The following is a 23,424-nucleotide window of genomic DNA, read 5'->3' on the forward strand; positions in this document are numbered from 1 at the left end:
TTGTGTTTAAGTTTTTTTTTGTATTCGTTACTCTGTTTGTATTTCTCAATTTACTTCTATATTTGTAAAAAACAAAAAAATGAATAAACAGAACATAAAAAATAAAAATAAAAAAAAATCATTCAATCATTAAAGTGACCTGGTAAAAGATTACAGCAGCTGACAAAAAGCCATGAGGTCACCGGAATGAGTATTATACTGTACGGTGCATCCTAGAATCTGTTTAAGATTATGAGATATCTTGTGTGAAACATTTAGATTTTAGCCTGAGGGTGGCACTAGACAAGAGGATATGACACGAGCTCACTCAAATACTTCAACATGCTCAGAAAGCTAGTTTCATGCCTATCTGCCCATTTGAGATACTGTGTGTGAATTTGGACCTTTCAGCCAAAGCGTGGTGCTAGAGGAAAGGCCATTAGGCCACCAAAATCAGTAGGAGCTACTACAGAGAGCATGAGTGTACTCAGTGACACACACACACACACACACACACACACACACACACACACACACACACACACACACACACACACACACACACACACACACACACACACACACACACACACACACACACACACACACACACACACACACACACACACACACACACACACACACACACACACACACACACACACACACACACACACACACACACACTTTGAGGTGGGTATCATGGGCCCTCCATAGTTGCCATGGCAGCCTAGTGAGTATCGTGCCTGGGATCTCCGCCGGGCCTGAATCTGATGATGTCATAGAAATCTGGCAGACACAGAGCATTCCTCCCTCTTATAGAGCTGCAACTTGCCCTTTACACACACATACAGTAGCCTACAGTACACACACACTATGGTGATGGCTTTCTCTACCTGTCCGATTGCGCCCACAATAAATGACGAGCACACGCACGCACGCACGCACGCACGCACGCACGGACGGACGGACGCACACACGCACGCACGCAGGCACGCACTCACTCACGCACGCACATAAGATTTTAAACAAAACTCAGCAAATCTCAAATACAGTGAAAATTTTCAATAATTGAAGATCAGCTATTATTTCAATACTGTATGTTGTATGACAATGCACATAAGGTACAGTATTTTAAAGTATATAGAAGTGGTGAACAGAGCTTGTGCACAGCAATTCAGCATAGAATCAAAAGCTACAAGTGGAGACAAGTGTGCTCAAACCCAAAACAGCAGAGCAGCCCACTGCACTCTCTTCAGTTGTCCCCATTCTCTTCAGCCTCAGGTGAACACTTTGTGCGCACGCACGCACGCACGCACGCACGCACGCACGCACGCACGCACGCACGCACAAGCTCATTACGCCATGCAGAGCACAGACTTTCTCTTGATGACTTTTTCTCTTGGGGTCCCTCTCTCACTCTCTGCCTGTTTACATCTCACCACCATCCCCTCTCTAGTCTTTCCCTACTTCCATCTGTCTCGCTCTCTCTCATCCTGTTTCAACAGTTCACCACGTTTTTGAGCGGTGCCTCCATTACTGCTCCATTACGCAGCTCCATTATCCCCGGCCGTACGTGTCTGTCTGAGCACGGAAAGCTGCAACACGGCAACTCATTTTCCGGGCGGGAAGGCTCGCCAGAACTGGCCTGGCCCCCTGGGCGCGTTCCTGGGGGTCTGGATGTTCCCAGGGACCCCCATACGGTAACTCTGTCATGTCTCGAATTTCTTTCCCAAAAATAATCAAAGTACAGTACAGAGCACAGTACACTACAATACAGTTCAGAGCACAGTACAGTACAGTAACTATAACAATAATGTATACTTTGTATAGTTGCACCGCTCAGTTCACACAGGTGTGTTTCTTTCACTGCTATTGCCTATTCTCTACAGCCTGTCTAAACACATCCTCCGTTCCACCTCCACCTCCTCTCTCTCAAATGGTATCTCTCCCTGCTCCTCGCCCGCTTAGTGACAAGACAGCCACAAACAATAAAGGAACTAAACTATCAAAATTAAAGATTCTACAGCACTGTGGGTGTGCATAGCGTGAGAGAGATACAAGAGACAGAAGGAGAGGGGTTGCCAGAGAGGTAGAGCGACTAAACAGGAAATGATAGCCAACCAATGCTTACCTCCTTTATCTAACATTCTCTGACTTTATTTTCTCCCCTTCCTCTTTATCCATTTCCTCATCTCTCTCTCTCTCTCTCTCTCAACAACTCCCTCCTCCAACTCTCTCCTCCTCCTCCTGAATTATTATTATTACTGTGTTATTAAAACTTTCAAAATGTCTCTCCATCTCTCACCTTTCTTAACAGTTATCACCTTGGCAATGATTCAGGCTTCAGTTTCACATGTGAAAATCGTCAGGCATACGATTCTTTTCAACATAGCCTTGTAACCTTATGATGTATGTACGGTTTTACTTTGACACCACAGGTATTTGTCACAGTCAAATGACAAGTCATACAAAATGTCTCTTGCACGTACATTCAATAAAAGCCTCTCTCTCCTTCTCTCTCTCAGACATGTAACTTATGTTATGTTTTGTTTTGTTCCGTCTGAATCTATGTTGTATATGATCAGGAACCAGTATTTTAAAAGAAAACAAGGAAAAAAACTTTTGAATATTGCAATTAATGTCTGAAAAGGTGACATACAATCCCATGAGGAATGTGCCACGAGGTGCCATGACACTTAAATAAAATCATTGATTCATTCATTCCCTCGCTCCTCAAAGGGATATTCAGTATGCCAACAAATAATTCTGTTCACAAGCAACATTTGGAATTCAAATAGCGATGTATCGCATTATTACACAATTTTGCTATTATTGAATCATTTTTTTTAAATTGGGTAGTTAGGTATTAATAGTTTTTGCATAATGGCATGACCAAATCAGAGACACCAGGTTGAACGTGGTTAAGAAAAGAGTATGTCAACAGCAAGCAACACACATGTTGACATTAGCGGATACACAATCGCAAATCCTTGCACTGCACAGACTCCTTTTGTCTGTCACACTTGGAGAGACGAACACATAACACACTCTCTCGCACCAGCACACTGACGCACACAAATACTCACAACCAGCACACAAACACTGACGCATGCACACACACACACTGATGTGCACACACATGCACACAAAAGAACCCAAAAGCAGCCTCCTGACCAGCAGCTGTGATGAGGTGGTGGAGTGTGTTCCTAGGGAGCTGTGGTGCCAGTAGGAGAACGATACTAGAAAACAGAGGATCCTCAGACACTCCGATGGCTGGTGTACTGTGCACGCGCGCACACACACACACACACTTTGTAAACAAATCATTGTCTGCTTCTCTGCACAGCAGGACGGAGAATCAGAGAGAGAGAGAGAACAAGAGGGAAATATGCAAATTAGAAACAGAAACATGGAAAAGAGAGGGACCACTTAATATAACTCTTTTAAATCTTATAATCTATTATTATATTGTTATCCCCACCAGGCCGAACATGACGTTAACTAGCCTATAACTCTTAAACTGTAAGTCGTGCAATGTTTTCCCCCCTGGATTCCTTGGTCATGACACAACTGCCTATATGGCCACACCATTGCCAGTAACTGCATTCAAAACTTGTGGGTGGGCCCATCTTACAAAAAACACGACATGTCATGACTTCAATCATACCCAAATTGCAATCGCACGTTGAGGGGCCTCTATAGAATAGAGTGCACCTCAAGAAGCGCTTTACTTCTGCCCATAGGGACCGCCACAAATGTGAAAGTTTGGACCATTTGTTGAAACAAACTAAGCCTTGGGTAGACAACCCAGCCTGGCGGAGATATGTGGTTAGGCGCACTTTTCTGGTTATTGTTTTATTTTTTTTATCCACCCTGTTGGGCATGGTCAAATTACAAGAATTGCACTGCCTGCAATGTTGCTTCAGCTGTATTGTACGTGCATGAGACAATAAAACACCTTGAAAACTGAACTCTTGAGAAAACACATGAGAGAAAGAGATATAGCCTAGACAAAGAAGGAGAGGTTGAGAAAGAAGAGGGCAATGGGACATAGCTGACAGGACCACATGATACCGTTTCTGAGAAAGGCAAGTCAAATGAACAAAACAGTCAAAGTTCAAAACCATCTGGAGCGGTTATGCATCATCTTAGCTGACCGATTAGTTTCAACCACATAATTGAAATGTCAGCTTGGTCATCTTGGTTTCTTGTCTGTTGACAACTGATGCGTCGTTATTAAGTTCAAATGTTATCCAAAGTCCAATAAAAGGCTGTAAACATAAGTCATGGGACCTTAAGAAATGGTATATTTTAATGATTGCCCGGGAATCGGGATACATATCCCAAAATGAATGGGTCCATGTGATATGAATATGAACAGAATATGACATGGATAAAAGCAGATACGACCTGTTATATCACGAATCAGATCATTTGATCAGATTAGTCCGTTGGTCGGGGCGCCCCTTGAAGCACAGGCCAGCGCTGTCATGTCTGTCCCGGAGAGCTCTGACGTGTCTTACTTTTTCAGACACCTATATAGAAATCGTTCTGTCTCTCTGTGACCTAGGTCTACTTTATCTCATCACAACATCATGTGTATAAAGCAAAAATGCCTAAAACAATAATATGTGCAATATGTACAACATGTATAAACAAATATGTACACAAACAACTTTACGTCAAATTATGTGAGCCGAGATGTTGTCGGTCTCGAGTCGAAACGGCAGCAACGGATACGGTAAGAGAGAGAAAGGACTAGAAAGCACTCAGTCAGTGGGCACAATTCCCCACCAGGGGCCACACCCCAATAATAACACTAACAGACAGTGGCCCTCTGTGTCTGGGGGCCACAACTGTAGAATGATTGTGTGTGGGGGGCCGCACATTTTCGGAAAATGTGTGGGTTCCCAAAATGCATTTTGTGCTCAAACACGAAGATGTATACAGTATATATAATACATTTGTGCACAGTGATGACCAGGATAATATACGTTTATACAGGTACTGTACACTGTATGTTACCTTAGAATAGATGTATTGTAGACCTATTTGACAGTGCATAAACATAATTGCCTTGACATTAACGAGCGATAAACGGATTACTGTCATTATGATAATCTCACACTTCATATCGCACACACCATACTTGTAACTTTCATTAGCTAAATATATATATATAAATATAAATATATAATTATTTAATTTTTTCCCCAAGGGCCCCGCCCGTGGGCCGTCAGTTGAATAGCACTGGTCTAGATTGTCACATTAATGCTAGTTATTAAATTTAGTTAAGAGGTTAAACTTTTTGCGTGTACTGATACTTCTGTTAATTCTCCACATTCATTTAATTCGTGCATGTGCATGTTTTCTGGAAGCTTACGGTTATGAAAATTATCCACACTATGTGTGTGTGTGTGTGTGTGTGTGTGTGTGTGTGTGTGTGTGTGTGTGTGTGTGTGTGTGTGTGTGTGTGTGTGTGTGTGTGTTCAAATGAAGGAGTGCATATTCTTTGTGATTTTAACATAATTTAAGGAATGAATAATTTTAACCAAAGCCCAAATCAACTGAAAGTACATCTACTACATGCTAACAATGTGGTAGCTTGCACATCTGTACTTTTTGGCATGCGAAACAGCTTTGTACCAGAGAGATGTAAACAGAGATATACTGGTGAGTGGCCACAACTCTGTTCACAGACAATTCAACTGAATTCAAAAACTTCATTAGACAGTCGATGTCTGTGCACCAGTGATTTGATTTAAATGATATACACTCAACATTACATCACGTTAAGGGGATGGTACATGAACGCATGCTTTGGGGAAATCATTAAGTTGGTGACAGGTTCTATACATCATCTTTGGATAGATGTTCTATTTTGGGTTAATTGCCCAACCCTACATCCTCCAGTGCAGTGATAAGAGCAGTCAGGCAACACGCAGGTCTGTCAAGGAGGCAGTCAACAAGCCTTCCCCTGAGCCACATCTTGAAATCCTGTGTGTGTGTCAGTCAGTCAGTCAGTCAGTCAGTCAGTGTGTGTGTGTGTGTGTGTGTGTGTGTTCGTGCTTGTCAGTGTGTTTGTCAGAGTGTCCGTGTGAGTGTCGTGATGTGTGTCTTTGTGTATCAGTGCATGTCAGTGTCTGTTTGTCTGTGTGTCTCAACTCTCAATGTGTGTCCGTCAGTAAAAGTGTGTGTGTCTGTGTGTGCGTGTCAGTGTGTGTGCGTGTCAGTGTGTGTGCACGACCCTGCGCGTCTGTCTACTACCTAATTTATACTGCATTGAAAATCTATTCTTTTGGCAGTCAAACTACGAGACTAAGTAATCAGGTATTAACAGTGTGCAATGCGACTGAGCATAAATTTGGTTTTAATCCTGCTCACGGATGCCTGACTGACACATCCACCACCACAGAGTGTTGTGCTTTGGTTGGTTTGCATGGTTTGGCCTATTGCACAGTAATGCTATTTGCTGTTGGTTTGGAAAGGGGAAGATTAATATTGCGTCCCTGGCTCCAATCTGTTTAACTTGATTGAGATTAACGTCCCTCTTACTCATTCTAATATGCAGGAAAATGGCTCACTGACAGCCAGGCCAACGAATCCATGTGGGAGTGACCTGAATTACGTACAGTATAAATGGCTGATTGTGTTTAAATTGGACAAACAGAAGAAACGTTTCTTTCAATTGAATTTCTGACATATTTCTCATTACATAAAATGAGTAAGCAGACCTCTCTCTCTCTGCTTTTTACTTTTACTATCCCTCTCAAACAAACCATGTCTATTGAATGTCAATTCATGTTTGCTACGGAAAAATGTGAAGAGAAAGTTGCTAAGGAAAAACGTGAAAATAGAGTTCAGATGAGTTGGATTTCGGCATTTCAATGCATACCATTAAAATTGTAAATCCAACTGCACTTGAATTGTTTTTCACTCTATTCAGACTATTCCCCTAACGTGAGGGTTTCTATTTCATACCAATTTCTTCTCAGTGTGGTTGGACACAAAGGACAGAACTCTGAACAATCAGCTCACATACACACTTGTACTTTCCCTTTTCTTGTGCACCTCTGCTTTAATGACAACTGGCCCTGACATGAAGACCTATACAACTGTCTTAAGTGTGCTTATGCATGTGTGCGTGCGCACGCCCACATGCGTGCGTGTGCGTGTTTACATGGACAGATTTGTGGTATTGAATCTATTGAACACACAAATGACCCTTGAATCAATCAGAGGTAGCCTGGCTAATAAGCCAGACTAATATCACACAACACTGTCGCGGGATATTACCGGCAGGCAAATTTTTTTTGCCACCGGCTGATTCGGTCTGGCTTATTAGCCAGGCTAAATCGGAGGACCCATAGTCAAAATAAAGGGAAAACAGTGCCCTCTTTTCCTTTGAATTTGAATATTGACATCAGTCTGTCTCAAGAGACTACCCTTGAATTGACCCGGAGATAACATCTAAAAAATAAACCAAAAATAACTTGTCGCACATTCCAATAGTTACATTCAGTAGTACCGGTATATCCTTTCGTTGCTATTTAAACACACATACAATGTCACACACACACGCAAACAGTTGTTAAGAAGAGATATGCTCTGGCACATCTCTGGGGTTTCACATCCATTTACACCCAATGTAAGACCAGTGCAGGTATGCAGGTGTATCGAGCTCTTTTAACTCTACATTTATACATATATACATTTACAAATGGACAAATGAACACTGTGAGCTGATTTTACTGTGTACAGCGGGGATGTACATTACGGTTAGCAGCATGTACGATGTACCACTTCAAAGTTCACTGGCTGTGCAGTGACAGCTTTAAAGTTGCAATCTGAAACTTATTTAAAATAAATTAAAAAGTAATTTTAACCGATCTGGAAGTGTTTGTTACAACAATATAACACGTACATGATCTGAAGCGGTTGAGGGAGAATTCTAGACCCTGGTGTCAGGTAGGACATCTACTGGTTGACAAGTAGTACTGCCTGAAGCTTATGCCCAAAATACCTCCCCTGCCAGTAAACAGGGATTTCCACTTGTGTGAACGGTAGAAATTTGGCCTCTCGTGCAGATGACCCGAGTTTGAATCCTGGGCAGAAAATAGAGATTTCGAATCGCAGCTCTTTGTCTGCATGTGATGGATTAGGGGGGGGGGGATTGCGTGTGTATGAGCAGGGCCGTCTGCCAGACGTTCTGGGCCCCGTGACAAGATACGATACCAGGCCCCTTTAAACATAAACTGAAAATGATATTAATACTGCGGGCCCCCATGTACAGTAACCCTCGGGCCCCACAAATCATTATCACTTTTCATGGCTCTATGGCAGCCATGTGTGCGTGAGCATGCATGTTCTCACTGGTAATCTGAGCCTTGACGAGGCACCTCAGCCTTTCTGTCATTTCCAGTGGGCTCAGCGGGCAGTAGGTTTCGATGCACAAAGAGGCTTAATGAGAGGGTGGGGACCCCATGTGTTGTTTTAGCAGTGGAGCTGTGGAACAGGGCTGAAGTGTGAACATTACCGCCACCACCTAACCAGAACAAAATGCTTCTCTAAAGCCATCCCAGTTTATTCTACCAGACACTTCCATCTAGGGCTGGGCGTTATGACGTCAAATCAATATCACGATTACTTCAAACTTTTGCCTCGATAATGATTAACAAATAGTGAAAATAGCAGATACAACAGGCTCCAGCTTGTAAATCAGCAACTTATTTAACTATTTTTGTACGTATGTAATGGCACCATTAAATAAGTGTCAGTTATTGGTTCTAAATGTTGACTTTTGTCTTTGATAAATTATTGGTTAATTGCCAACAATGCCCAGCCTTAATTTCATCCCATCTCTCTTCTTTTCAGTTTTCACCCTGCCTCACACACACACACACACACACACACACACACACACACTCCTTCTCTTGCTCCCTCTCCTTCCTGCTTTGCATGATGACAGCTGATCGTGCCTGTCACTGACATCGCCCCTCTCATCCTCACATCTTGCTCTGTCCCTCCTTTCATCTACTTCCTGCCAGCGAGTATCAGTGGCACAGTGATTGACTTACCCATGTGACCAGCTGCAACTTTCTTTTAAAATTAAGCCCACAACCCGTTGCTTACTTGCAACCACTTCCGACCATTGTAACAACTTAAAACAGAATCCCAAAACTGCGCTGATGTGCAACGGGTCAATTCAGAGTCAGACCGCTGCGACTGGCTGCTATAGTTCCAACAAGTTGTGTATCTTTGATGTGGACTGAGCTTTACATCATACATTAATAGGAATTCTGTTCAATATAATTATAGTGATCCTGAAGATGGGGTTCTTAACACCTCAGGAGAGGATATGTTAGACATGAGACGTAGTGATTGCCAAACATGATCCCTGCTCCCCTCTACTCACTCAGTGGGTTCAGATGACCTGCAATCTGATCACAGGTGACCATGGAAAACCAGGGTAGGTCTGTTTGTAGGCGAGGGTCCATGTGACCTTAGCAAACGAAACCACAACACGTCACCTGTCTGTCAATCTGCTAGTGATCTTAATCTGTCTGCTTGTCAACATGACAGTTTGTCAAAGTCAAGACTAGGCCAACCCCGCCCACACAGTAAACCACAGGTTTATCACCCAAGTGACCAAGTGCATACATTATAACTAGTCTGTGCTTGCAAGGAAATATTATAGTGCAACATCCAGTATGCTGTGTAAATCACACATATATAACGCAGGACCCCGGCTGCATCAGCCCGTGCGTCATAGCATTATTAACACAAAAGAATGCTTGTAAAGTAGGTTAAGCTTTTTTATGAACAGGACTTTTTTTCCTCACATGGCATGATTAATCCTACAAAGAATGTGGTGTGGTTACTTTCATAACCATTCAAATGTGAGAGAGACTTGGATTATTCAGATTGGCTGGCCAGTGGCCTGGCATGTGAATAAACCGGTATAGGTATTAGGTACGCACGTGTGCCGCGTTGAAGGACGTGACCAGAGGATCGCCCAGCTGGTGGCATGAAATGTGCTGTTGTAATGTCCAGTGCGCGTCCAGTACCCTAATAGGCTACTGTACGGTACAGTAGCCATGCAGGCAGCCCAGGATACATCTGGGTTCAACAGTCCGCTGCATACCTACAGGCTTAGGCTATACAGCTACTATTAAGCCCTCTCTTTACACTTATAGCAACAAACTAAAACCAAACCAGCAACATCCCCTGTCGTCGTTTGTTTTGTGATGAAGAAATGAACACACCTGCCTCTACAGCCCAACTGACTGGCACCAGATTTAAAAGCAATAATATTATTATTACGGCAATATGCCTTATTTGTGGTTCTGAACGTGTTGACCATAACAACATGAATGCAATAGTACATGTTTCAGTCACGGTCTCTAACCTTTATGATGCTGCTTCGGCGCGGAGCTGCTTTCATCGACTCCAGGAGGATGGTATCGGTGTCCTGGCCACCACCACCGGGGAGGATAACGCCGCTCCGCCGGCCACGGGACGCTCTCGGTGGGATGAACTCGTCCTCATCGCGCTCCGACATGTCGACAAGAAGCCTTGGTTTCAAACTTTTCGGGAGAAAAATCAATCTACTCGACGAATTTGCCTCGCGCGAAGTTTCTCTTGGTTGTTTTTGACTGCCATTTAAATGACAGCTGGGTTAGGTGTGAGAGTCTGAGAGGCAGCACTTTTCTAAAAGCTTAATCCAAGTGGGCTCGGTCGCTCATCTGTGACCAGAGCAGAGAAGAACCCGAACCAGTGACTCCACTCTCCCTAATTGTGTCCAGAGACCACCACGACAAATGTTCAGAAAGAATCACTAGTGTTCACATTCAGCAGACAGCAGCTCAACTGAAATTAACAGAACATCATTCACCCCCACACACAGTCTTCTCTTTTAAAATCAGACCATTATACACGCATGTAGATATAGCTACTTTGTAATGAACGGGGGTTGATAATAGGGTGCAGCCCCCCTGGGATGGGTTGCTCTCCATGCAACAAGTCTCTCCGTGAGGTGTGGGACTGTGCGCTGAGATGCGTGTAGTCCGTCAAAACATTTACTTAAAGAGTTAAAACAACCTTCTCTTGGTGGAAAGGCATTTGGCAAAAAAAACCTGGGGGGGTCTGGCTTGTTGGATGTATCCAGATGATTGGCGTTCCAAAACTAAAAGCCTACGTTTTTCTCCCAAAATCGGTTTCAAAGTGCTGAAGAGGGTTCAACGCTGTTTTGCGCGCACTCAGGAAGCGAACCCTCATGTTCCAACGGTGTACACATTGCATGCGCTCAGCGGAGCCACGGCCAGCACTGAAAGCAGTTAGTAGTCTGAACAACAAGCCGACTTTTCACGATAATGAGGAACACAACTGACAGCTGCACCGCCTCTCGTCCGTTGATCTCGCTTCATCCATTCACCCTGCTCCTCCCATACCCGGGCCACAAAGCATGAGTGACACGCGGTGGAGCCAATGCGCTCCACCATGTGGAAACTAGTAGTAGGTCCAGAGCGCAGATGGGTGGAGTGGGGAGTGGTGGCTCTGGAATGCCTCACTAGACTGGTACGGTTCCAGATGTTCCCTTAAAGGCAGTATGGTTCTCAAACTTTTTCATGTCAAGAGTCCTGACCCCCAAATTAATGTTTACTTTATGGCCAATATATTTTTTTAAATAACAGATCTACAAGCTCAAAACGTAATGTCAAGTTGCAACCGGTGTGACTGAGCTTGTTGTAGGTTGGCTATTGTCAAGTCTAAAATAGGGTTAACTAGAAAAAGTGCCCTTCTGGGCACAGGTCTCCACCAGGAGGATAGGACTGTGTGAGATGTTTGGTAATATAAAGTAATATAAACATGTTTTTTTGTTTGTTAGGTTTTTGCAACAATTTTCTTCATTTTGTTGAGGAAATGCAGAGTGCCTGGTGGCACTATAATAGGCCAATGTGAAAAGGGTGCCATTTCTTCATACGCCTTTAATGGCAATTGGATGATTTGAGGCATTTTGTTCCAAAAATGTGTTTTGCAAAAATCAACCTGTTGGTGGCGCTATAACAGGCCAATGTGAAAAGGGTTCCTCAGCCTAGTAAGAAAATGTGTGAAAGATTTCACGTAAATTGCATGCTGCGTTCATGATTTGAGGCTTTTGTTCAAAACGGGGCAATCTTGCAAACTGTGAAAGCCAATTATAGCCAATTAGGATGGAATATGAAATATCGGACAGATATTGATCACATGACCATAGAGATACTGTGTAACGATTTGTGAGATTTTTGGACAGAATCTGGAGGAGTAATATCAAAAAATGTGTTTTACAAAAGTCGGCCTCCTGGTGGCGCTATAAAAGGCAGATGCGGAAAATGCAGGTCAAAGGTTTGTCCTTGGCCTCTAGGGAGTGTGCATGCAACGTTTCATGCAGATCGGTGCAGTTTTAGGTAAAACATGTGAAAAGCTGCCTCATGGTGGCGCTATAACAGGCCGTTCTGGAAAATGTGGGGCAGAGGTTCATCGTTGGCATCCAGGGAGTGTGTGTGCAAAGTTTGGCATCGACCGGGTTAACGGTGCCGGAGATTAGCTGGTAACAGACGGACGGAAGGAAGGACGGACGGACACACACACGGACGGACACACACACACGGACGGAGTGCAAAACATACTCTCTCCCCATGCCTTCGGCCTGGTGGAGACAAAAAGTGGTTGAAGTGAATTTGATGCTATAGTAGGCTAACAAATGTAGCTTGAGAGTGGATTGATTGATTGATTGATTGATTGATTGATTGATTGATTGATTGATTGAATACTTTTAGTCAGAAATGTTAACAGCACGAGATAGGCCTATAGAGTCAAGACATTTAGCCAAAAAGGAGACCCGGGGGTCCCTGCATCCCATTTTGAGAATCACAGCGACCCACCACGCTAGAGTGATATCAACACTTTTGATCAGATGCGCAATAGCTTATTGTGAGCATTTACTATGAAAACCTGCATCTCCCGTCCATCAGTCCGTTAGTCACCCCACACCTCCATATATGGGTCACGCCTCGTGACATCACACGTCATATATGGTCACGCCTCGTGTCATCACGCCTCCATGTAAGATATATGGTCATGCCTCCAATGATGATCCACTGATAATCCAGTCTTCTCCATGTATCCAGGTTTTGATGAGGTCAGTGTCGTGATCTTCATATGGAGAGGGCCATAGCTTATATGGTGGCATGACGTGTCACAAGGCATAACGGGCTGACGGCCATATATGGTGGTGTGACCTGACGGACGGACGGAGGGACAGGCTTTGCAGGATTTCATAGTAATCTGCGACCTACAGTCGCAATTATTATTATTATTACTTGCGCAAGCAGAGCGTGCAAGTAATGTTATCAGTCAGGTGCTACGATGCGTATGTCCGGGGCCAGCATATGTTATGACGTCATATGCTGGCACGAAGCTGACCGTGCAGGTATGTTTTCCGTCATGCTACGAAGCATATGTCCCATGACGTGATGAAGATATACAATGAAAAAGGAATGGATGTCCGCACACTGAGTTGTAGCTCCCAGGAAGATTTATTTATTTGTTACAACGTTTCGACCTCTGTGGGTCTTCGTCATACCTGACGATGACATGTTTCAGTGTCGGGTCGACTAAAGGTAATGCCCCTATGTATGTAATCTGACACCACTGCCATAACAGGCATAAGTAATATGTAATACTTCAAAATACTACTTTTTCTCCTCCAAAAGGTACGTAGCAAATAGCTAAACCTAATAATTCAATATTGCAAACGTTCTTTCACAGAGAGGCTGAGATTTGAATGTTTGTAGCGGTGTACAGTACTTGCACGCTCTGCTTGCGCACTAGTAGGTCATTTATGGCCTACTTGTGTGCAACAAGCAAGTAGGCACTCGACAGAGTGCAGTTCTAATTGTTTCTGTGGACCAATCAGCGTCATAACTGAACAGTCATGAATTACAAATTTACATTTCAATCAATGTTCTTAATAATCTTGTGAGACGTTTTACACACATGATGGAAATCAGTCAGAGCTTAATAGGAGCTTATTGCCACCCTCTACAGTTTACTTTAGTCAACACACTGCAGAAACCAGTGGACGTGTAGACTCCTACTCCTTTCACTATCATCCTCACTTTAGAATGATAAGCTTTTATGTAACAGACACAGAGACAGAGGTCACTACTATGCACCCAAAAGAGCATTCTGCACAGGCTTCACCTCGGTGACGACATGCCACAAATAGCTAGACTTTGAGCATCTAATAATACGGCTTGTAGTGTAGGTGAAACAGTTTGAAGGTAACTGTGACTTCACTTAAAATCTCATTTGCTCTATCCCACTTTTTTCAACGACCTTATGATCCCAAGTATAGAAAATCCCCTGTGAAGCCCCTGTGAAGCCTTGTGAGATGTGGCTCATGAGCGCACTGTGGAATGTCATCAGCCTGTGTGGGCTATTAGCGCACGGAGACCACCAGGTCACACCTTGCTGAGGGATGTCAGGATCTACTATTTCTCAAATGTGCGAGAGTCTTGAATAGAAAGCTGACTCTGTAGGACGGTCAAGATAGCCTACGCTTTTGCTGTATTGCTAAATTTACATTGTATATGAGAATATGTTACTTATTATTGTGCCTAGTCAGATATTTACCTATGATTTTGGAGGCTTATGCAGTGGAGGCTTATGCAATTACTTCTGGTCCACATGGGAAATGGCCTTCAAATGGTTTCAAGGTAGCAAGATGATCCCTTGCATAAGCCAAAAAGTAATGTGAATCCTGGCCAAACATTAGCTCAATGTCCAAAGAGAGACATTCAGTCGCTGACCAGTCAACTCCCTCTGCTGTGTTTTGCTGAAACTCAAGGCCTCATGCTATGCTACCACAGTGGTGTGAGAAGAGGGACAGAGAGGGAGAAGGCATTTGTATGGATGGTGTGTGTGTGTGTGTGTGTGTGTGTGTGTGTGTGTGTGTGTGTGTGTGTGTGTGTGTGTGTGTGTGTGTGTGTGTGTGTGTGTGTGCGTGCGTGCGTGCGCGTGTGTGCGTGTGCACGCACAGGCTCACATGCATATACATATTCTCTTGATGCATTGTTGAGTTTGTCTGCTATCACCTATAAGGCCTTGAAAAATCCTTCCCAATGCCAAAGAACAGCCCATCCTAAACTGCTACAAACTCCATTTTCCAGCGCTCCCTTTCTCTCTGTCTCTCTCTCTCACTCAGCTCTCTCTTAATCACTCTTGTACACATCCACCACTCACACAGACACAAACATTTCTCAACAACCGTCGGCAGCACATAAACATCACCATATAGCACACATTTGGACTCTGTAGCAACCTCAATTCAAGCACTTTGCAAAGTCCAGTGGATCCACATTCAGTGTTTTCATATCAAACATCTTGGGCCAGCGGATTTAATCCTCATTCCTTTATTTACTTTACCATCATCAGTCATGTCAGACAGTTCTGGGGAACAGTTTCGCATTCAGGGTAAGACAGCCAACGATAATCCACTCCATGGGTGGCCAAGCTTTCCGTAGCGTTTGTTTCCATTTATCTTAGCTCTTAGCGTAGTTCAATGAATGTGATGTGACGTCAAACACTCACGTGCAACGTGCATCATACAGTATTTAAGCCTAATATACTGTATACTTTGTCAAAGCCCTTAAACCCAATTTATACTTCAACATAACAAATAATAATAGTGGAAAAACGCGCCGCTCTTCACTTGAAACTAACTTATTAACTTGTTTCTGTTTTCTGGTTATATAAATCAGCACACTAGTGATGGTCAGTGACAGCCCTGTACAACAACATCTCTATTGTTAGTAGTGGGGGAGCAAACGCTGCTTCCATCATTATCCATTACAGAAGACATTTCACCGAATTGAGACAGAAGAGTAAGATGGCTAATGTTGCTTTTTCACAGTGTTATAATAAATCCCCTCATAGGAGCTTCACTTACTCCTACTACATTCCTGTGTGTGTCTTGCACGCGCACACGTGTGTGTGTGTGTGTGTGTGTGTGTGTGTGTGTGTGTGTGTGTGTGTGTGTGTGTGTGTGTGTGTGTGTGTGTGTGTGTGTGTGTGCGTGCGTGTTGCTACAATGGTACAATGTAGACTAGATCCTATAGAACTCTACCCTACACCTCTAGATCCCATTCCTAGAACTCTACCCTACACCTCTACATTGTCTAGTGACTAGACAATGTAGACTAGATCCTAGAACTCTACCCTACACCTCTACATTGTCTAGTGACTAGACAATGTAGACTAGAGTCTCTAGTCTACATTGTCTAGTGACTACAATGTCTAGTAGTCTACAATGTAGACTAGAGACTCTAGTCTACATTGTGCCACAATTGTGCCATTTTATCATGATTATTAGTGAGGACCTATTATATGAAGATAGGTTGAAAAGTGGTGAAGTGGTCCTCTAATGTAATCCTGGGCGCTACACTCCCTCTGCCAACCTGGGGAGAGCAACGGACTGACCTCATGCTTCCTTCAATGCATCTTTTCACCTGACAGGGGGGAGTTTCCCCGGTTGGACGTAGCGCGTGGAAGGAACACGCTATTCCAAGTTTTCCAACCATACACAGACTTGCAAAATGGGTTGCAAAAAAATACATATCCAGCCGATCGCAGTAGGCCTACTTGTGCGCTCTGCTTGCGCAAGTAATGACTGGTAAAAATAATGAATGTTCTTTTATCAAATCTTGTGTTCTTGTGTTTGGCAAAGGAGTTTGATTTTGGAGGCTTATGCAGTGCAATTACTTTTGGTCCACATGGAAAATGGCTTTCAAAATGCTTTCAATTGGTAGCAAGATGATCCCATGCATAAGCCAAAAAGTAATGTGAATCCTGTCCAAACATTAGCTCAATGTCCAAAGAAACCAGTCAACTATTCTTGACTCTTGTGTTTTGCTGAAATTCAAGGCCTCATGCTATGCTACCACAGTGGTGGTATCTCGTAATTCTAGTTTTCGTTTAGTTAGTTTGTTTATTTATTTAGTTAGTTTCAGTTAACTATAATAACCCTGGCCTGAAGAAGTTCCTGCGAGAAGGGAGCGAGAAAAACGCCACCCAGTTGGATCAGTTTTGTATCATCTCCTGCTGTGTGTTGAGGTGAAGGTCTTCTTTAGTGCTGTTTCCAATCCTCTGGCCAAGAATACATAGCCTGTATACTGTGAAAACTTCCATAACAATACATTGAGACTTCAGTCCAGATGGGTGGCATTTCAGGGATGCCAGGCTGTCAGGAGCACACCTGTCTGGTGACACAGCTCATCAGGGAGGCAAGAAAGAACAACAGCAACCTGTCAGTGTTGTGGCTTGACCTGCCAAATACACATGGCTCCATTCCATGATTCCACACAAGCTAGTACAGCTCACACACTGCCCAAACATCACGTCTGCAGCAAAATCAGAGATCTCTACTACTAAAGAAAAATTCTATATTTATACTTATTTAGTCCCCTCCTTTTTGAGTGGTGCAACCACTCCTATAGACAGCTATGTGTGTGGCTGGGTCTGTCCCTGTTTCCCTGTGTCCCTGTGTCCGAGCACAAAAATAGCGTTATAGCGTTTGTTCACCACCAAGTGTCACTGTTGCAGCCTAGCCTAACACACAGACACACACAGGCCAGGGAGGGCTTGTACAGTACAGTACAGTACAGTACAGTACAGTACAGTACAGTACAGTACAGTACAGTACAGTACAGTACAGTACAGTACAGCACCACTCACTTCAGACGGGTCTGATTTTTTTCCCTCTACACCAACTCTCTTCACTGACAACAGCCGATCTACATACTCGCACTGTGAGCTTGTAGATCGGCTATTTTCTTGAAACTAGAGGTTCGGGCAACTACGCAGCCTTCACACCTACGTTGTACCGCCGATGCGACCGATATGCCCATAATATATGGAGATCTCTGTATCTATCTGTATCTGTCAGTTGTTTTTCCTATACCCCTTTTGTGCCCAGATATGGAGCTGACTGATTGGTTTGTGCCTGATGCCATGACGACACATTGAGGTTAGACAATACGCTCATGTCATAGGCCCACTGGTCCTCCCATTAACCAATTTTAATATTATAAGGATGTTCACATATTTTATCAGAATGTCCACCTATTTTTTCATCCCACAATTTTGTAACCCATTATTTCACCCGGTGCCAATTGCCTAAAAATTTACCAAAAAGCTCGGCCTGAAGATAAGCTGGTCCAAGACAGAGCTTATGCATGTAGGCGATGGACCAGACCCACCACCTTTCCTGTTTGATGGCACCCCTGTCCACTTTTAACCTGACTCCGCCAGTGTACTCTCTGCTGCCCCATCTGGCGGAGTCAGGTTAGTCCACTTTGTCCCCACTTTTAAATATATCTTGGCTCGACAGTGTCCAACACTGGTGACCTCAAAACAGAGGTCGACCGACATCGCGCCCTCGCAGCATCTGTGATGCAGTCTTTGTGGGGGCCGTTGTGGCGACACCGGCACATATCAAGGGAGACAAAGCTCAGAGTGCCTCTGTTATCTCTGTGCTCCTGTACGGCTCGGAAACTTGGCCGCTGAACAACACACTGGCGGCCAGGCTCGATGGCTATGATTCCAGAGCCCTCAACAGGAGGATCGAAGGCATCTCGTGGAGCCAGCATGTCACTAACCACCAGACTCTAAGTCTAAGAGATCTAACCCAACAGCTCCCAGCTTCTCGTCTCGCAGCAATGTGGCGAGTGCGTTGGTATGGCAACGTCATCCGTCTGCCAGAGGAACATCCAACACGCACCATCCTGGCCTTTAATCCACAGCAAACCGGCTGGAGACGACCTAGAGGCTATTGCATGTTTTTGCATGATGTGAGGGACCCTAGGGGACACCGGGAGAACATGCAAACTCCACACAGAAAGGCCCTTTCGCCAACACCACCTATAGGGTATGGGCGCTGAATCCGCTGATTATAGTATTGGTTGTTTTTCCCATTTTCTAAATGTGTGTTTTATGAGAGGACATTGCTGCATAGTGCAATTGGCTCTCTTTCAGTTCATTAATGGCCAAGTTTATTTAATCCCCAGTGGAACCAATCTTCAACCCTAGGTACGTGTAGTTAGTTGATTGCCCGACTTTAGTTGTTGAAGTCGTTCTTTGTTCCCTGACATGTGGAACCTTTTTGGACTAAAGCTATTGTAATTTATGTATGGGTAATTGCCTGGGCCCAGGTCTGACAGTACTTTTTCAATCTTTTCTTTTCTTTCTACCCCCTCAGGTGCCAACTCTCTCTCTCTCTCTCTCTCTCTCTCTCTCTCAGAATGACAGCGTTTTACACCCGCTCCCACCTCGGTACTTGTTTGCTCAAATGCTCAGCAGATGGTATGAAACAGAAACATACTTTTTGTGTCCTCAGCTTATGATAAACAGTATTCTTCATTTATTTTTTTCAATTAACAATTACAATTTAGGCATTTGGCAGACACTTAATCCATATCTTAATACATCAAAAATAGTCATCGTGAATCATACGTAAGCTAAGAACCTAACAGTGGAATATCTATATAATGAAACTATATTGTGACGGAAACTGCATCCTTCGAATACTCAATTGCCAGGAGGAACAATGTCAAAGGGAAGTTCCATGAAATATGGGACTACTTTTATTTGTATATTAAAGGATGGTTGCATTAACAATTTGTAATTGGTAATACATTACAGATATAATCACTATTGTCAGCAACAGAATGTGGAGGGGTGTTTTTTTTTGGACTGCTAGTTGTGTTTTGTTTTTTGTTTGTTTTTCTTGTCTCTTTCTTTTGTGTAAGTCATGTGTATTTCGTATGCTTTATTGTAAAATCAATAAAAACCTTTGATGACAAAAAATATATATAATGAAACTATACGTATACACTATAGAGTGCTATGTCTACATAGAATGCTATCTAAGTTACTTAAGTTTAGCCTTTGCATACGCCTGTAAGGTCGCTGAGGCTATAGGGCAAGTACTACGGCAAGTGCTACGTAGGGACTAAGATGGAGTCTGAAGAGGTGGGTTTTCAGACGACGGCAGAAGATTGGGAGTGAGTCTGCAGTTCTAATTGCAATGGGAAGTGCATTCCATAGTTATGGAGCCAGAAGGGAGAAGAGTTTGGGACGAGTGGAGCGTTGTCCCGGCATTTTTAGTGAAGGTACTTCCAGCTTCCCTGCGTTGCCTGATCTGAGCGCACGGGAGGGTTTGTAGGGACTTGCAAGATATGGGGATGCCATACCTTAACCTTTTGGTTTCTTTGAAGGCCAGAGTGTTGTACTACTGTGCGGGCCGCGACCGGGAGCCAATGGAGGGAGCGGAGAAGGGGGGAGACGTGAGAATTGCTGGTTGAGTGGCTGGTTGAATACCAAGCCAGTAGGCCAGTAAAGGTGGGAGTTACAACAGCCACGTTTTGATATGACTGATGTCTGGATAAGGAGCTGGGCTGACTCCTGGGTGAGGAAGGGTCAAATTCTACAAAATAACTTTACATTATGATACTTCACATTTTTCATTCAGTAATGTTTTATATTCTGTAGGTCCTACTGCTGTATATTGGTTAATTGGTGTAGTTCACTTTGAATGAATATCAGAATACTGTACTTTTATTCACAAGATACGGTATGTGCAATTTGTCTGGCTAACACACAGAGATATACTGTAGATAGCGTATAGCCTACTGTTCGTCTTACTATATTGTGAAAGCATACCACACAGACCACGCAGTGCAAAACAAGGACATATTTTATGAAAGGCTTGAAAACATGTGCTTGCTATGCTATGGTTTTCTTAGTCTTCAACCCCAATCTTATGCAGAAATTAACCATACACGATTACTTAAAAATAAATATATGATGAAAAAAACACAAAGGCAAAGGGTTCATATAGCAATCTCTCTAACAAGTCATTCAAATTCTATTCCCTCTAAACGAATTGTGACTAGGATGCTAGACACTAGATGGCAGCATTAGCAAAGTAGTCATCTTTGGTTTTCTTGGTTTTCTCCATTGAAATGAAATTAAATTAAATCTATATTTACCCAGGGTATCTGGGCTAAGCTCAAGAACTTGTTTCCAGCCAGGCCCTGCTCATAGAACACATTTCATCGTAGTGGTTCAATGCCTTGTTCAAGGGCACTTCATTAATATGGACTACTACTGTATGTGGTCCTGTGATACAGATACCCCTCCATTATCCATGTAATTTATGAGAAAGTTTACAGAGCAAAGAATTCCCCTCACATCTGTGACTATATGCACCAAAGAAGACAATAATTAAATCTGGGTGTCCATGAACCCTGTGTGCTAGTTGAACTCTGAAATGTACAAATTGACCTTTACAGGACAATGTTTGTAACTTTACAATGTTAAATGAATACACTTTGCTGTATAGCATACCTTCCATTTCTCTGATACTGTGATGATGTTATAAACTCAAGCTGAGAGGAGGATATTCCAGTTGCATAGGTCATCACAAGTGTTTAATGTACTCCTGTACACACTGTCCAGTTCCTTCCCTTGCAGTGATCTGTGTTTAGCCAAGGAGGGCCCCAGGTTTCCTTCCCAGTGTGTCTTGTGTATGGGGAGCCGAGTACCCGAATGACAGTGGTTTCCTTCTGTCTCGGTCAAGTCCGCGACAGAATTTCTTCAACCCACATTGGGAGTATCCCTTCATCCGAAAGACCAAATTGCAAATGCATTGTCACTTATATTAGAATTGTTTTGAAAGGTTAAAACAGCTCTATTAATCCCTTCATGATTGGCATCTGCCTAGTGCAAAAACATTATGTGCGGAAACATTCTCAACACTCAATGCATTTTACTACAGTTTGACTATTGTACTGGAATAATTGTGAAATGTGACACATAACATAAAATAACATAACATAACTCTGCAGGTGTTTTCATGGGATGATGGGACAGCTGGGGTAGGAGGAAACCCATTGCCACTCACACAAAGGGATAAATATACATACAGTCATTGTACTTCTCCTTAGCTTTCCTCTAATAATTCCCTCCATCTTGCCAGCTGTTTCCTTCCTCTCTTTCCTTTAATCCATTCAGACAACATAACTGTCCTGCTGGATGGAAAGCTCCTTGGCTTAACGTGTCGTGCACCTCAAAGGTCCTTAAAACAAGGCTCCAGACTTCCCAAAACAAACTGGTCAGTCAGGCTACTACTACTTGGCCTCACTCCCAAAACGCACCTCACCCCTGCCCATTTTGACAGGCTGGAATGGCTTAGGGTTGACGACAGACAGAGTACAGCATCTTGCAATGGGTCTGGTGACCTACAACATTCGCTACACCACCAAGATACCCATGTACCTGTCTAAATACTTCTTTAATGTCAACAAAGTCCACACCCACAACACCAGAGGGAGTTCAACAAACCATGTGCAACCCAGATTCGGCTCAAACAATTGACTAAATCGCTCCTATGCCAGCAAAATGTGGAACGCCCTACCAACAACCATTAAGACATGTGTTGTGAATCCCCTGACTCCTTTAAAACCGCACTCAAAGGGCACCTACGGACGGCTGCTATTCGAAACTGGCCCCTGTAAATAAGGTCTGAGTCCCCCCCAACCCCTTTTCCCCATACTGTACATTTTTTTCCCTTTTTACTTTCTTTATGATGATTTCCTGTTTTTGGTTATAAAAGTGTATATTTGTAGGCTACCTCTCTAAATGTTTTGATGAATTGAAAATGGTGGACCCTGTTGCAAACAGGTCTTAATCATGGTTTGTTCCGTCCACAAAGTAACAGTTTATGTATTGACTTTTGTTTGAACCCATGTACCCATTCTGCATACTGTGAAATAAAGATTTCAATCAATCAATCAATCAATCAATCAATCAATCAATCAATCAATCAATCAATCAATCAATCAATCAATCAATGGTGTAACGTTGTCAATGTTCTTTTCAATGACCACAGATGCAGCAATAAGTGGAGATTTGAAATGTATCCAAATGTGTGGCAGAAAGACTGTATGCGGGTGTGTGTGTGTGTGTACACTGTGTGGCAGACAGCACCTGTTGTGGTATATATGTCTAATTTATATTTCATTTTAGAACAGTGTCCCTTGCCAAAAATAACAGATTTCCAAGATGCAATGCCTTAAAAATCTTTGCTTGAAAATCAGTTAATTTTCATACATGACGAAATACGCTAAAGCGTATGCAGCTGGCATTACTGGCTCAGCCCCAGCTGCTGCTGTTTCAGTTAAAAAACATGACAGTCTGTGTGTGTGTGCGTGCGTGCGCGCACGTGCGTGCGTGCGTAATTGCATATGTGTGTTTGTGATGGACAGCCAGACAGACAAACAGAAATATTACAAATTGAGACACACACACACACACACACACACACACACACACACACACACA

The 23,424-nt window shown here is 43.3% G+C and overlaps 1 protein-coding gene across 2 annotated transcripts in view; it reads right to left on the minus strand.

Moving 5' to 3' along the window:
* Positions 1-11,382, minus strand: part of plcl1 (phospholipase C like 1) — an 82,936-nt gene extending 71,554 nt beyond the window's left edge. For both annotated transcript variants that reach the window (XR_013791441.1, XM_079519279.1), the window contains exon 1: positions 10,391-11,382. Coding sequence is in view for 1 of the 2 variants with exons in the window: in XM_079519279.1 (XP_079375405.1) it covers positions 10,391-10,543 (153 nt within the window). In the remaining variant the exon portion in view is untranslated. The remainder of the gene's footprint in view (positions 1-10,390) is intronic.
* Positions 11,383-23,424: the final 12,042 nt, after the last annotated feature.

Source organism: Electrona antarctica, assembly GCF_951216825.1.
Source record: "Electrona antarctica genome assembly, chromosome: 13".
In the NCBI taxonomy this organism is placed as follows: Eukaryota; Metazoa; Chordata; class Actinopteri; order Myctophiformes; family Myctophidae; genus Electrona; species Electrona antarctica.